General features: G+C 34.6%; 1 protein-coding gene across 2 annotated transcripts in view; it reads left to right on the top strand.

Annotated features, from left to right (window-relative positions):
• The window catches only part of LOC126885717 (mitochondrial amidoxime-reducing component 1-like), a 66,281-nt gene extending 52,508 nt beyond the window's left edge, over positions 1 to 13,773 (top strand). For both annotated transcript variants that reach the window (XM_050652449.1, XM_050652450.1), the window contains exons 5-6: positions 1,845 to 2,131; positions 13,551 to 13,773. In XM_050652449.1, the coding sequence (XP_050508406.1) occupies positions 1,845 to 2,131; positions 13,551 to 13,665 (402 nt within the window). In that variant the 3' untranslated portion in view covers positions 13,666 to 13,773. The remainder of the gene's footprint in view (positions 1 to 1,844; positions 2,132 to 13,550) is intronic.
• The last annotated feature ends 455 nt before the right edge of the window (positions 13,774 to 14,228 follow it).

The raw sequence follows: 14,228 nt of genomic DNA, 5'->3' as shown, positions 1-14,228 counted from the left end.
CATTTTAAAGACTACATCCTAAGCTTTAAAAAAGCACTTATAAAACTGTAATAGACCTATTCAAACTTGAGTAATACCGTCTTAAAGTGGTGTTAATTCTGTAAAACTATGAAGTTTTCAAAAATTACATTTTTTGAGATGTCCTTATCATTTGAATTAAATTTTTAAGATTTTTTTTGAATGAAACATCGTTTAGAAAGATGTTTGAAAGGTAAGTTGTGCAAAATTGAGAGTTTTATAAGAAAAATTGTAATAGTTACACATTTTTAAATAATTTTTAAACAAAATTCATGTAAGTCTCACTTTCAGCCCACACCGTTCTTATGCCTATAAATTTTATTTCTTTTTATTATAACCATAGGATAGCTCAATTATTCTTCTCTCATGTCCAATTTCTAAAATTTCATTTGATCGATCAGTTAAAGAATTACATTAAAATAACTCAACCGTGCACTTCGCCGTACGCTAGTTTACAGTGCGCCAATGTTTGTGAGAAGGGTGAATTTAGCGTTATAAATAAAAAGTTATAGAAGCTACAGATTTAATTTTAGAAAAATCTTTCTATAAGGTTTTTTTTTGTAAAATTTTCTTAATTTTTCAATGGTTAAGTCAGTTTTTTTCTAAAATTTATATTTTCGGAGTTATTTAAAAAATATCTAATTTCGCAGTTCATTTGTTTAATAAAAAATGAAGCACCCACTTATTGAGTAGAACTTTTTGATATGTTGTTTATTAAACATTTCTTAATGAAATTACAAAAAGCTCTATCTTGTTTGATTTTTTCCGAAGTGAAATTCTATATGCACTCCCCTAAATATAATTTAAAATTTAAGTCATTAAATTATCTGCCTCACTCCCAAACACGCCTCAAACACATCGGCACACTATCAAATAATTAGAGAAAATACGTGAAATTTGACAAATAATATGATCACAGGGCCCTCTAGTTAGTCTTCGGGCCGCATAAAAAACGCTAGAGAGACACATGCGGCCCGCGGGCCGCAGGTTGAGTATCACTGTTCTAGATTATTATTAATAAAAAATTATTGCAATTCGAAGTTTTATTTCCGGAGAAATAAAACCTCAAGGCTAAGGCTCCACGGGCGACAAATTTACGCTAGCAGTAGCCGTAAAACGAACTTAAGATTCCGCGGAACGGAATAGGAATAGCCGAACTGAACCGACTACAGGACTTGTGCTAGTCGGTTCAGTTCGGCTATTAATATTCCGTTCCGCGGAAACTTAAGTTCGTTTTACGGCTACTGCTAGCGTAAATTTGTCGCCCGTGGAGCCTTAGCCTAATGGGACCAAGTTTTTGGTTTCTGGACCAAGTCTATGTGAAACGTATGTAAGGGCGTTTATGGCGCTCTCTGAACGAACTTAAATATAAGACGTCTCTTAGTTTCATTTTACAGAGAATTATTTCAAAAAAAATATTAGTTTATATTTTAAAAATTTCAAAATATATAAAAATAAAAATGTATACCATTTTTATTCATTCAGTGCGGTGCGAAACCAAAACTGTCTTAATTTTTACTCAGATCAGAGAGTGCAGCCAGCACTCTTATCGACGATTTCACCTCTTGTTAGAGGTTCATCAAAGACTGCATAGGCTGCTTTTCTCTGGCCCAGGCAAAAATTTTCGACATATCCATCTCCCACCGCAACTGACGAGATGGTAGTAGGTGCCTAGCGGCATCTGCTAAATAAAAGACTAAGTTTTTCAACCTAATAAAAATATTTGTAAATTAAATATTTTTAAAAGATTTTTAATTGAAAAATATTTTTTTTTTTCAAAATATATAGTTCAGTATTGTTAAATAATATAAACTCTTTATTTTTAGGGACTATATCCGGATCTTACTAGTATGTCTTTAATAAACCAGCGATCAGTAGACGACTTGGTTAAAAAGATAGGTAATGGTACAGTAAGCGTTCACAATTTTAGGCCTAACTTAGTTGTGAACGGTCCCACCATGAAAGCTTTTGACGAAGACAATTGGGAATGGGTCAAAATTGGCGACGTTATTATGAGAAATGTTAGAGAATGCACCAGATGTATGCTGACTACCCTAGATCCAGACACTAGCAATAGAAATAGTTCTATGGAACCATTGACTACATTAAAAACGTGAGTTAGAAGAAAAGTATTATTATATTAAATTGACTGTCTAAACAACAATAACTTGATATGTGTGGGACAGTACAAACGCAGTATCTGGGGCCATAGTAATCTTGTCTGGCTTCATTCGCTATCCTATTTATCTAACCTCAGGTTTTCATTTCATGACTCTCTTAAATAAACCGCGTCGATTTTAATTAAACCAATCTTTCGATATCCTCTATGTATTCTTCAAAGCTTCAGCATTTCTTCACTACACTGTTCACTACTAACTGCAAACTTCTGGTAGGATGGTGCAAAACTGCTGCATTTACACTGTCGATCTTAAGCCGATGCCGCACTGCAGGATGCTAGATGGTCGCTTGGAGGCTGGATTTTAAAGGGGGATGGTGGAGAGGCGCTGCATTCTGGACGCAGTGAAAGAGTGAAATGAAGTTAGAAGTCAGTATCCAACTGACTGCTAAGGAATCGTTTGTTTCATTTGTTACTTTACATTTGGTTTGTTTTTTAGCATATGGTCCTATTAGAGGTAAAACTCACTAACTACAAATTGTACAAATTGTTTTTTAAATTCACCTGACTTGAATATTGGATTTTTTTAATGCAACTGCAAAGAATAAATAAAACAGATATATGTTAAGCCATGTTTCGTCACATAGTGGGTCTGTTGGGTCCCAAATTGCCCTTCATTATACACAACATTTATTACGCTTTCCTCCATAACCAGGTTACCCGGATGGAATATCAAACACGACTGATTTGGACAGGGCCGTAAGTACGATGTTCGGGCTCTGGGACAAACGTAATTGGGGGCCCCCTAACGGTGGGTCTCGGGGGTTTACAATATCTCATCTGGAAAACGTTTTACGAAGTTGATTGCTTCGTTTTAAAGGTCTTGTTCGTTTGCATTCAAAATAAAATCAGGTTGAACAATTCGGTACGTATCTAACACTGCTTTCGTTCCTTAAAAGCGAGGCATAATGTGTCGATCATTGAGTAAATCACGGTTTCTCTGTTTGGATCTTGGGGTCTTTCATCTTCGCACAGTTCATCGAGATGTTTTTTCGTCTTCTGCATTCTTTTTGGAGCGAACTCTACTGCTTTTCCCCAACGTTGACACATATTTGAAGTCTCTTCAAAGAAGGTTTCAAATTGCCTCTCAATTTCAGTTAGGTTTAAGAGGCTCTCTTCAAGTAAACTGTAAGCTGTTAAGAGGTCCAAAAAAAATTCTGATTGCAGTGTTTTCGAGACTATGTTGAGGATTTCAAGGATTTTATTTTGCACAACTAGTAACAAAACAAATTTCTAGGTTCTTTTTCAGTTGTGCTGCTTCGTCTCTTTTATTTCTTTTGTTACTTGTCAGAGCTAGACTTGAAAGGCACTTCGAAACATTGCAAAATTTCTGTTTCAATGCATTGACTACATCAAATCTTCCAGCCCAGCGTGTTGGATTGAGAGGTTTGAGAGTCTTCCGAGACTTTCGAGGAACACCTTTCAGACTGGTATGGGGAATTCAGTACCTCCCAATGAACGATACTGTTCGTTGAGAGTTGGAAAATTATGAAATGAAGGTTTATTTAGAGAAAATGCAGGGAGAGTTAAACCAGATTGCTGAGGAGATACAGAAAATTGAAAAGGTGGAAGAAAAATTCGAGAATGCGTTAAAATTCGATATGGAAAACGTGGAAGAAAAATTGAAGGAAATAGGAAAATGTCAAAAAGGAAGAGACCGTCGGGAAGTTATTATATACAGCTCTAATGAAATCAGAAGCCAATTTGGTGAGGATATTAGAAAACAACATCCGGTACCATTTATTAATATCTTAAAAAACAAATTACAACATATGCAGAACTTCGAAGATTGCAAAGAAATTATAAGAAGGCATCTAAAAGACGGAGCTGCTTTGTGGTTTGAAAGTAAAGAAAATGAGGTGACTTCATGGAGAGATTTTGAGACAAAATTTTTTTTATAATCGTGCAGGTGAAACAGGTTAAAATCGCATTGAAGTTGTTAGAATGAATAGGCCGAGTACTTAATACAACTGGACAACTTGAAGTAGAACTTGACTGAAAGTACTTTGAAGGTTTATTTGACCTCGTTAAAATCTATGCACGGCCAACTAATCGGGGGCCCCCGGCCAAGGTTACCCCAATGGTAGTTACGGTCCTGGATTTGGGTGGATAGACGCCTGGCGATCCACCGGATAGTTAGATGGTAGTGGGATGCCACTGCCCCCACTGCGGCTACCGTCGTTTTGTTATTCGTGGTATAAGTAGCTGGATGGTCGCCAGGCAGGTATCTACCATCCACGATCCTACCAAACTTCCTGCAGTGCGGCATCGGCCTTAGAGTAGGCTGTCGATGATGACGTGGCGTTTGGGTAGGGGTTGGACCGAAAATTCTGGACTGCGGCATTTGGATTGGTATAGTCGATTCGCTAATATGAGACCAGGGCCCCCGCTTCCATATGTGCAAAGTGTGCAATGCACACGGGCGCCATCCTTCAGGGGCGCCAAAACCCAGGGTAAAAAATTGCAAAATAATTTGGAAAAAAAATAAAAAAAAACAAAAATTTATTTTAAAATAAAAGTTAAGAAATTAATTAGGGATTAGGTATAAATAGGAGAAAAAGAGAAGAAAAACAGAATATTTAGGCCATATAATTAGACGACCTACATCCTAAATACCATCTACTTCCCCTTATAGTTTAAGCAAAAGTGGAGGGAAAGAAACTTTCATGGTTGCGAAATATTAGACAATGGTGTGGAACCACAGTAAAATAATTATTTATCGCAGCAGCCGATAGAGAACGGTTCCAGGAACTTGTAAACTTGATGGCGGCAAACCTCTGAATATGGACACTGGATCTAAAGAAGATGAAAGTATAAATACACACGAAATTTTATTAGTACATCATCCAGTTACTGTCGATTCCTATGTGCGAGAACATGTCAGAAGTCAGTCATTTTAATTTATTTTGTTATAATTTCATTATGTTTGTTTCATTTTGATATTTTAGTCTACAAAATAATAATAGTCCATTTACTCATAATTTTTGCTGTGAATTTTAAACAATCGCTTGTATTGACATGCAATTTGGCGAACACATAGCTACCACGTCAAAGAAAAAAAGTAACATTGTGCCGATGTGTGCTTTTGCCCTGGGGGTGATACTTTCAAAATAAGTCCGGAATTGGATAAACTGACTAATTCTAAGCAACTTTGGTTCTATAGAGTTTTTTTACTCAATACTTTTCGAGTTACTTGCGAGTCAATATGTTCATTTTTCAACAAAAAACCCCGGTTTTAGACGGTTTTTCTCAAATAACTCAAAAAGTATTTTATGGATTAAGTATTTTTAGCAAAAATATAGCTTACAAAAAAGTGAAAAAAATGGTTGATATATTATGAAGTCTGTAAACCCAGTAGAAGCAGAGTTGTAGATAATGAAAAGTAGGTTAGAAACAAACTACTGAAACAAAAAAGAAGAACTTCTGTTGGAGTGAAAGTAAAGAGAAGGATATACTCCAACAGAAGTAAGGAAAAAATAAGGAACTAGATGTAGATAAGAATGAAGAGGCTTCTACATTGAAGCCGAAGTAAGAAAAAATACTACTTGTGAAGTAGTACTTGTATGGGAGGATATAATGATAATGATGATGAAGTTCAGGAAAGGGTAATTAAAAGGGATAGAAGTAGAAGTATGAATAGACAGAGGCAAACTGAATAGAGTTGGCTAGCAAGAGATGCAAGAGAACAACTTGGCACTCAAGGATGGATACGGCTCGTTTGCATGCCTGTCGAAGAACAGTAGCTCAAAGTAGATGCTGATGACTAGAAAAGGTGTATACTAAAATAAGAATATTGTTCTGAAAATAATTAAAGATGAATAAGTGCTAAAGAAGAACCAATTAAATAAAACTAACAAATCATGGGCGCCAAGAAAATGATCTTCGATCACTCTCCCAGGTATCTTACACTGCTGTCAAATATTAAATATATTAAATCAGTAATAATGAACATAAAGGAATAATAAAAATAAATGATATACAAAATAAGTAAATATTTATTAAACATAACTACTAGATTTTTTGACAATCTCTGAGTTACACAAAGTGCTCATGTGACTCTAAAATGACAAAGTTATACAAAAGTTAAATCTATCTAAGACAACAATAATGTTACCTGTTACAAAATTACATAAGTACCTCTTACTTACATATAGGGTACAACTCACATGAGACCCTCTACCAAATGGTTATAGTACGCTTGCTACGTACCACTAAATTGAAACCGACAAATATAAAAAATATATAAATAAATAGGCACAAGCCTGACGAAGAGAAAATACAATGATGAATTAAGCAAAATTAATTAATAAAAGTTATAGATACGAAGCTAAGATAAATACCGAAACGATGACCTAAATTAACCGAACAAATGGAATAAAGCGAATAACTAATAAAATATTTGGGAAACAAGCAAGTAATATTACAAAATAAATATCAAACCAATAATAAAATATAAAACTCTAATTTTTTAGGCCTGATTACCTGGTGCACACAAGTAACTTACCATAGATACAATAGTTTGGGAACCAAATATTAATATACAAATGTCATATAAAAAAAACAAAGGTAAACTAAATCTGAAAAAAATTAATAACATAGTGCATTAAACCAAATGTCTGAAATGTAAAACCAATAGTTACTTAAAGCACTACACTAAATGTTCCCAAACAAACCCATTCATCAAACGACTCCTAAAGAGGTTGCGGTTGCATCCTCGAAAATGAGCATCAGGATGGTGCGACCCCATGACTCCTGTAGGCCCAGGTGCCAAGACGAAAAGGAGCCGGAATGCCCCAAAAAAAGCTTGTTTCCCCAAGTGACTACTGCCAGTGACTTATGGTTGGAGATTGGCCTCTCGGTGTTTCGAGGTGTTTTTAAGTTTTCACATGGGTGGCTAGAAAACACAATTTCCGTTTATTTCAATTTCCCAAGCGTACGACAAATCAAAGAAAAGAAATAAGAAAAATTAGGAAAGTTTTTAGGATAGATAGTAATGTAAAAACCCAGTAGTTACACACAAAAAGAGACCTCTAATTAATGGACTACTTGATCTTGACAAGGATTTATGTGAGAATTTCTAATTACAGACGTGGATTCGGGATTTAACTACAGAATAGATATTGATTCCTTTAAAATAATTATAGGCTACTTATTAGATGTAAGAATAAAATATACAGATATCAAAGATACAGATAAATAGCTAAAAATTAAGATTAGGATTTTCTGTGAAGGAATATTACTTAAAGATTTTGAATTAATTAAAAGATATCTACTAAATTCACTGAATAAATTTACACATATGATTTAATTGGAAATGGCTGCTGACAGTTATAAAAAAAAATAATATAAAAACAGATATCGCTAGTTACCGTGTGATACGATGATTTTATGCAGAAATCCCATTGTATTGATTCCTTCCAAAGACTTCTGAAGAAGTTTGGTGATCCATCCTTCGAAATTCACACATTTTAACTAAAACGAGGTCTAACCTCTAAATGTGATCTTCACACGCCACCCATCCATGCTCGTTGAATCTCCAACCACAAGTGAAAGCTCACGTTCTTTTCGTCTGTCACAAGGACGACCTCAGAACACGAAGTCATATCCACCGCTACCAACCCACGAAACTAACAGGTAGTTTTTTAGTATGTTGAGTTATGGCGTCATAAAATAAATATTTTTAAGATATAAAAGAAAATAATAGTTATAAATGGGAATTACGAGCAAATTAGAGAAATTTGGAATTACGAGCAAATTAGAGAAATTTAATTAAGCGATCAAAAGAAAATAATTATAAAAATATTTAAAGAGCTAATTTCGTAACGTGAACCGTTACAAAACTCGCCCCCAGTACAAAACCACATATCAGCACGGCACAATATCACTTTTTGTTTTTTTGACATGTTAGTTGTGTGTACGCCAAATTTCATGTCAATCCAAGCGGTTGTTTAAAATTCGGAGGTTTTGCAATATTTTACCGTTAGTGATTGAACTATAAATATGACTTCTAAAGTTCAGTTTTTTGCTTCATTTCAAGCACCTACCGACCTACCTACATTAAAAAAATAAATAGAAAAACATGATCCAAAATACCTTAAGGGGCGCCAAAATACTTTTTTCCACACAGGTGCCAGTAACCTTTACGGGGGCTCTGTCTGAGACACAACTGACTACACTATAATCACAATAAAAATGCACTATATAGAAATAAACAAACCAAGACAGGTTGAATGTTCAAGGAGCACCCGCAAATCACGATTTGGGAGTGCTCCACGTGCTTGTTTATTTCGAGTGCATCTTTATTGTGATTGAAGTGTAGACAGTTGTGTCTCAGATTGGCGAATCGACTATAACTGGAGCGGGCGATGTTTTCTTTAGGAGGGGTATCTTTGTCGAAAGTAACCGGGTGGCATCTAAACATTCCGTATATGTATTTGGACCATAGGAGTTTTCTATTGGTTCATTGCAGCACGCGGTCATATTTTAACCAATAGGCGGCGAGATTCCAAACGCATACACGGAATGTTATTCGGTCCCAAATTCATATACGGAATGTTAAAAAATATCGTACACCGAAAAAGATAAGTTTTTTTAGAGTCTTTTAAAAGGAGATTGATTTTAAAATACTTGTTACTGTATTATTAAATAAAAATAAAACAATTATAGTATTTCGAATGTTATTTGGTGCGAAATTCATATGCGGAATGTTAATTATTCGTAGACCAAAAATGGGACTTTTTATTAATCAGTTAAAGGAGACTGATTTTAGAATACGTATTTTATTGATGTATTATTAAAGAAAAATAAAACAATGATTAGGTACCTATTTGGTGCGAAATTCATAAATGGGATGGTATAGATTTGAGAGACAAATTTCTTTATTTGACTAAGGTTTCGCTTTCTCAGAATTTTTAATGACTTGCACGTGTTGTTAAGTATGTTTAGATCTGTTTCAGCTATTCAATTCAATTCTGTTGAAGTTTAGGGCTGTGTGCTATCAGACGAAAATAAATGTTAACTTGGTTATAACGTTTGCGGTTGTGTTTTAAATATTATTTATTCTGGTTTATATATTTATTTTGGTCTACGAATAATTAACATTCCGCATACGAATTTCGCACCAAATAACATTCGAAATACTATAATTGTTTTATTTTTATTTAATAATACAGTAACAAGTATTTTAAAATCAATCTCCTTTTAAAAGACTCTAAAAAACTTATCTTTTTCGGTGTACGATATTATTTAACATTCCGTATATGAATTTTGGACCGACTAACATTCCGTGTATGCGTTTGGAACCTCACCGCCTATTGGTTAAAATATTATCGCGTGCTGCAACGAACCAATAGAAAACTCCTATGGTCCAAATACATATACGGAATGTTTAGATGCAACCGGGTGGCGTAATCTGTTTTTCGGCGTGTTTTAAAATCTATGATTTTTCTAATAATTCTTGGTTTATGGAAATGAAAGAAGCTATGATTCTAGAGTTTTCAAAATCAATTTTGTGGCCTGTATGCAGAAGGTGCTGACCATGAGCTGAAATTGAATCGGAATTACGAACTACAATGAAATATTCATAATTCTGATTTTGGATTCTTCGATTGGTTTGGCCTAGGTAAGATTGGCCGTCGGCACAAAGAATTTCATAAAGTCCGTGTTGTTAATTTGGAATGTTGTCTTTGATTGATCGGACAACTGATGAAAGTTCTTATTAGACGGTAAATATTGTGTTGGTTCCTCTTTACTTGACGATTTTGTCGATTTGTAATGAAGAAAAGCTTTCGTATGATGAGACGATGAGTCTTTGAATTTATTTGTGACAAAAGATTATTGCCCAGAACTTTGGTGAATCTTTTCTACCACTGGTTATGATTGTTCTGTGGTCCCGCGGAAAGTCGTAAGAAGTAGAGAAGAAAGGAAATGGAGATGTAAAACGGCTGAGTTTTCATTTTTTTGACTGAATGTACTGCTTATTTTAATAGAACGCACGAGGATATCTACGACCCTTACTTCCCTGTCCTGTAGATAGGTATACTTTCGCAATGCCATCTGGAAACCATCAAAGACCCACCCCTCCCTGACAGTATACAAAACTTGGAGCCCTAATAACACCAAACATTCCATGTATGTTCCTAGAATGTACACATAGGACATTGAAAACATTCCTGGAATGTCCTCAAAAGTACAAGAACGTCCTCTAAATATCCCAGGAAAGTCCTGTGTCAGCATTTTAAACATTCCTTGAATGTGTTGTTGGAACATTCCATGAATGTCTACGAATGTTCTTTGGACATTCACAGTATATTTTTTTAGACATTCCCTGGATATAGTCGCTGCTGTGACATAATACCTCCGATTTGTTTTTCATGAGTTTTGTAAGAGAGACTAAACTGGAAATAGACGAAGGTAAACAAATCAGAGGAACATATAAGTACAAGTATTTAGGTTTTATAATATCAAACAAAGGAACAACTGAGGAAGATATAAAAAATAGACTAGGACAAACAAGAGACTGCATACGAAAATTGAACCCGATACTGTGGGATAAGAACATCAGCATAAAAACAAAAAGAAGAATAGGTATATAATACCATGACACAAGAAGTATCCTCACTTATGGGTGTGAAAATTGGACAATAAATAAGAAAACCAAAAATAAAATAAGAGCGACAGAGTTGGAATTCCTAAGGAGAAGCTGCAGAGTAACAAGGAGAGATAGAATAAATAACATAGAGATTAAGAGAAGAATGGGAGTGAACTCAGACATAATAGACTACATCAAACAGAAGAGATTAACCTGGTACGGACATGTAAGAAGAGCAGACCAAAATCGGTGGATAAACCGAATAACAGAGTGGAGCCCGATAGGAAAAAGGAAGAGAGGCAGACCCCGAAGATCCTTCAGAGATGAAGTAGACGAAGCAGTGGAGAGAAGAAATCTACAGGAAGGGGACTGGCAAGACAGAAAGAGCTAGAGAGAACGGTTGAGTGAAGGAATACAGTGAAAACTGTATAAATCCTTAGTATATATATATACTAAAAACTTTTTTTACAGTTACCTCCTGTTTTCATATGATATTTTTTGACATGTTTTGTAGTAAATTCAACTATCTATTTACTACAAAACATGTCAAAATTTACATGTGAAAACAGGAGATGACCCTAAAAATGGTTTTTCGTCTCCTACAAAATTCATGAAAAAGCAGATAGGAGGTATTGTCACATCACCGACGATATACCAGAAGTATATGTGGCCATACCAAATAATACACCCTTGATAAATATACACATTTTTTAAAACCTGCCTTGATCTTTTTTACCTTTATACACATTTTTATTGCACAAAATCTTGTCACATATTTTTTTCCATAATCATCACTACGATTATGATTCATTGTATTGAATTGTACATTACAATTACAATCTGGTCGTAACTGACCAATGAGCAATTTTAATTTAACCTAAATTACTACTCTTCCTTAAAATGAAGATCTTACCCCATAGCGTCTCTTATCTAATCTAACAAGATCATGCACTATTTTAACATACACAGGCACACAAGTACTATGCTCTGCTTTTCACTATCACCTATCACTCAAACTAGTTCAAAAGGCCTTGTTCTCTTCAATCTTCTAGTTTGCCCAGTAGTATTGAGGAGTTGGATTTCCTCAATATTCTCGTACTTATGAAGTTGTTGCTCGTGACTTCCTGCCATCTTCTTTTCCTAGGTCCTTATGGAAATCACTGTTTGTCACATACCAAGGAGCATCTACAATATTTCTCACTATTTTGTTCTGGAATCTGTGTATAATTTTTATATTACTTGGTTTAGTAAATACACCCCCAGTACACCCCTTTAGTAAGTACACCCCTACATAGTAGGCATCCATAAGTCCATACAGTTCTTAATATTTGTTTATAAAGTAATAACTTATTATGCATCGACAATGTAGAGTTTCTTCCAACTAGCCAATACACTTTTTACATATATCTTTCTTTTGCCTTTCATAGCCACAAGGCTGTACGTTTCCTTCCTGTTTTTTTTGTCGACCACTCTCATCCGATTCTAAAAAAAATTAAAATGAATGGTAATTTGTCTATTCTTTACAATTAAAAATCAAAAGAAATAGGTACTATTTACGTTATTCGTTTCATAATGAATAAAGAAAATTGAAAACGGATTTATATACAGAACTGCAAAAAAGCCACTAATTCTAATTTCCATTTTCCATCCAATCATAAATTTTTAGGTTATCATGAAATGTGAAAATGTGATGACCACGCGGCACGCGACCCTACTTACATAGAACACGCGCGGAAAATTTGAAAATGAACGCAAATTGAATAGTAAATGGCCTCACTTAAAATATAGGACATTGGTAGTATATTCATAGAATGTCTTGTGGTACCATTCCACCAATAATTTAATCATATTATGTTCACCGAATGTTCCTTGAATGTCCAGAACATTCAAACATTAATAGAACTTTGATAGTACATTCCTGGAATGTTTTGTGTTGTTAGGGAGTGAGATATTTAATTAATGACGGTAAAATAGTGAAGTTTTTTCCAGAATATCTATGTATTCGCCAGAGCATTTGCTGTTGGCAGAAAGTCTGTGATTTGATAGAGAGATGAGTTTCTTTTTGAGTGTCTAATGAATATATTGCCGAAATATATAGTGAGTTTTTAGGATATTTGTATTTGGGCTACAGATGGTTTTTGAGTGTACTTCTGCTCACAGGCTCTCAGACCGAGAATTCTCTTAAGTATGAATGGGATGTTCGGTAGTTGCTGTATTTGAGTGGAGCGGAAGTCTTTTCGTAATGTACTTTACACAGAATACTCCTTTTCAATGCTAGCAGCTTGAGATCTGCATCACCTATCACCTTTTAGTTGATGAATTTGCTTAAGAATCATGCATTGCACTCCCCGAGTCTGCCTTATTTTAGACACGAGAACAATGCATGCTTTGTACTGCCACAGAGGTTATCAAATTGTGTCAGTCATATAAAAGGTTTATAACAAACAGTGGCGCACCTAGAATTTTCCTTTTGGGAATGGTTGGCTTGGGCACCGAATTTGTTTTGTATTGTTTGTGAAAGATAATTAAATTTTCCTACTATTCTTTATATATTTTTTATATGCCATAGGGAACGGGGTTTTAATCCCCAAAACCCCCTGGGTGCGCCACTAATAACAAATATGATTTTTGCCCAAAAAAATTTTTTTCCTAAAAGTGGTAATAAAAGTTTTTTTTCCAAAGTATTGTAGTTTGTCAAGGCCTTTTAGAGACATTTTCCAAAAGTTTTTGTAAAGACATATTGTATATCTTTGTAATTTTTTTCAGTTACCGAAAGTGCAAAGGTCCAGGTGATTATGGAATTATGGGAGTCCATTTGGAAGTTAGACAAACAGGATTACTAAAACTTGGTGATACTGTATACATTCATAGAAGTGAATAGTGCGAATCTAAATAAAACCATTTGAATGGTTTACAATAACTGTATATAAATTGCTAGATGTATATAATAAATTTATTAAAAGTAACACATAAATATTATGTTTATAAACGTTGTTTTATTTAAATAAATGCTTAAGATATTGTAACGAATATGCTTGGGGTCATTCATCATCATTATCATCATTAGAAATTTTGAGTCCACTGCTAAAAACTACTTAGTCACACCATGCAAATATGGGAGATACTACATAATTGATAGACGGATACCGGATACGTGAAGAAACCGAAATATCCAATAACCAATTTGGCTTTATGCAGGACAGATCAACAACAGATGCAATCTTCATTATAAGGCAATTCATAGAAAAATTTAGGAATAAAAAACAAACTCTCATAATATGGTAATCATTGATTTTGAGAAAGCATATGATAGAGTTCCTCGAGAGATTCTCTGGTGGGCACTCAATAAGAAAGGAGTCCCTGGTGAATATGTAAAGATTGTGAGAGATATGTATGCGGGAGTAACGACTAGTGTTAGGACAGGTGTGGGAGAAACTGATTTTC

The sequence above is a fragment of the Diabrotica virgifera genome, chromosome 5 (genome assembly GCF_917563875.1).
Source record: "Diabrotica virgifera virgifera chromosome 5, PGI_DIABVI_V3a".
NCBI lineage: Eukaryota > Metazoa > Arthropoda > Insecta > Coleoptera > Chrysomelidae > Diabrotica > Diabrotica virgifera.
The sequence above is the reverse complement of the archived record's forward strand: the minus strand, read 5'-3'. Positions and strand labels throughout refer to the sequence as shown.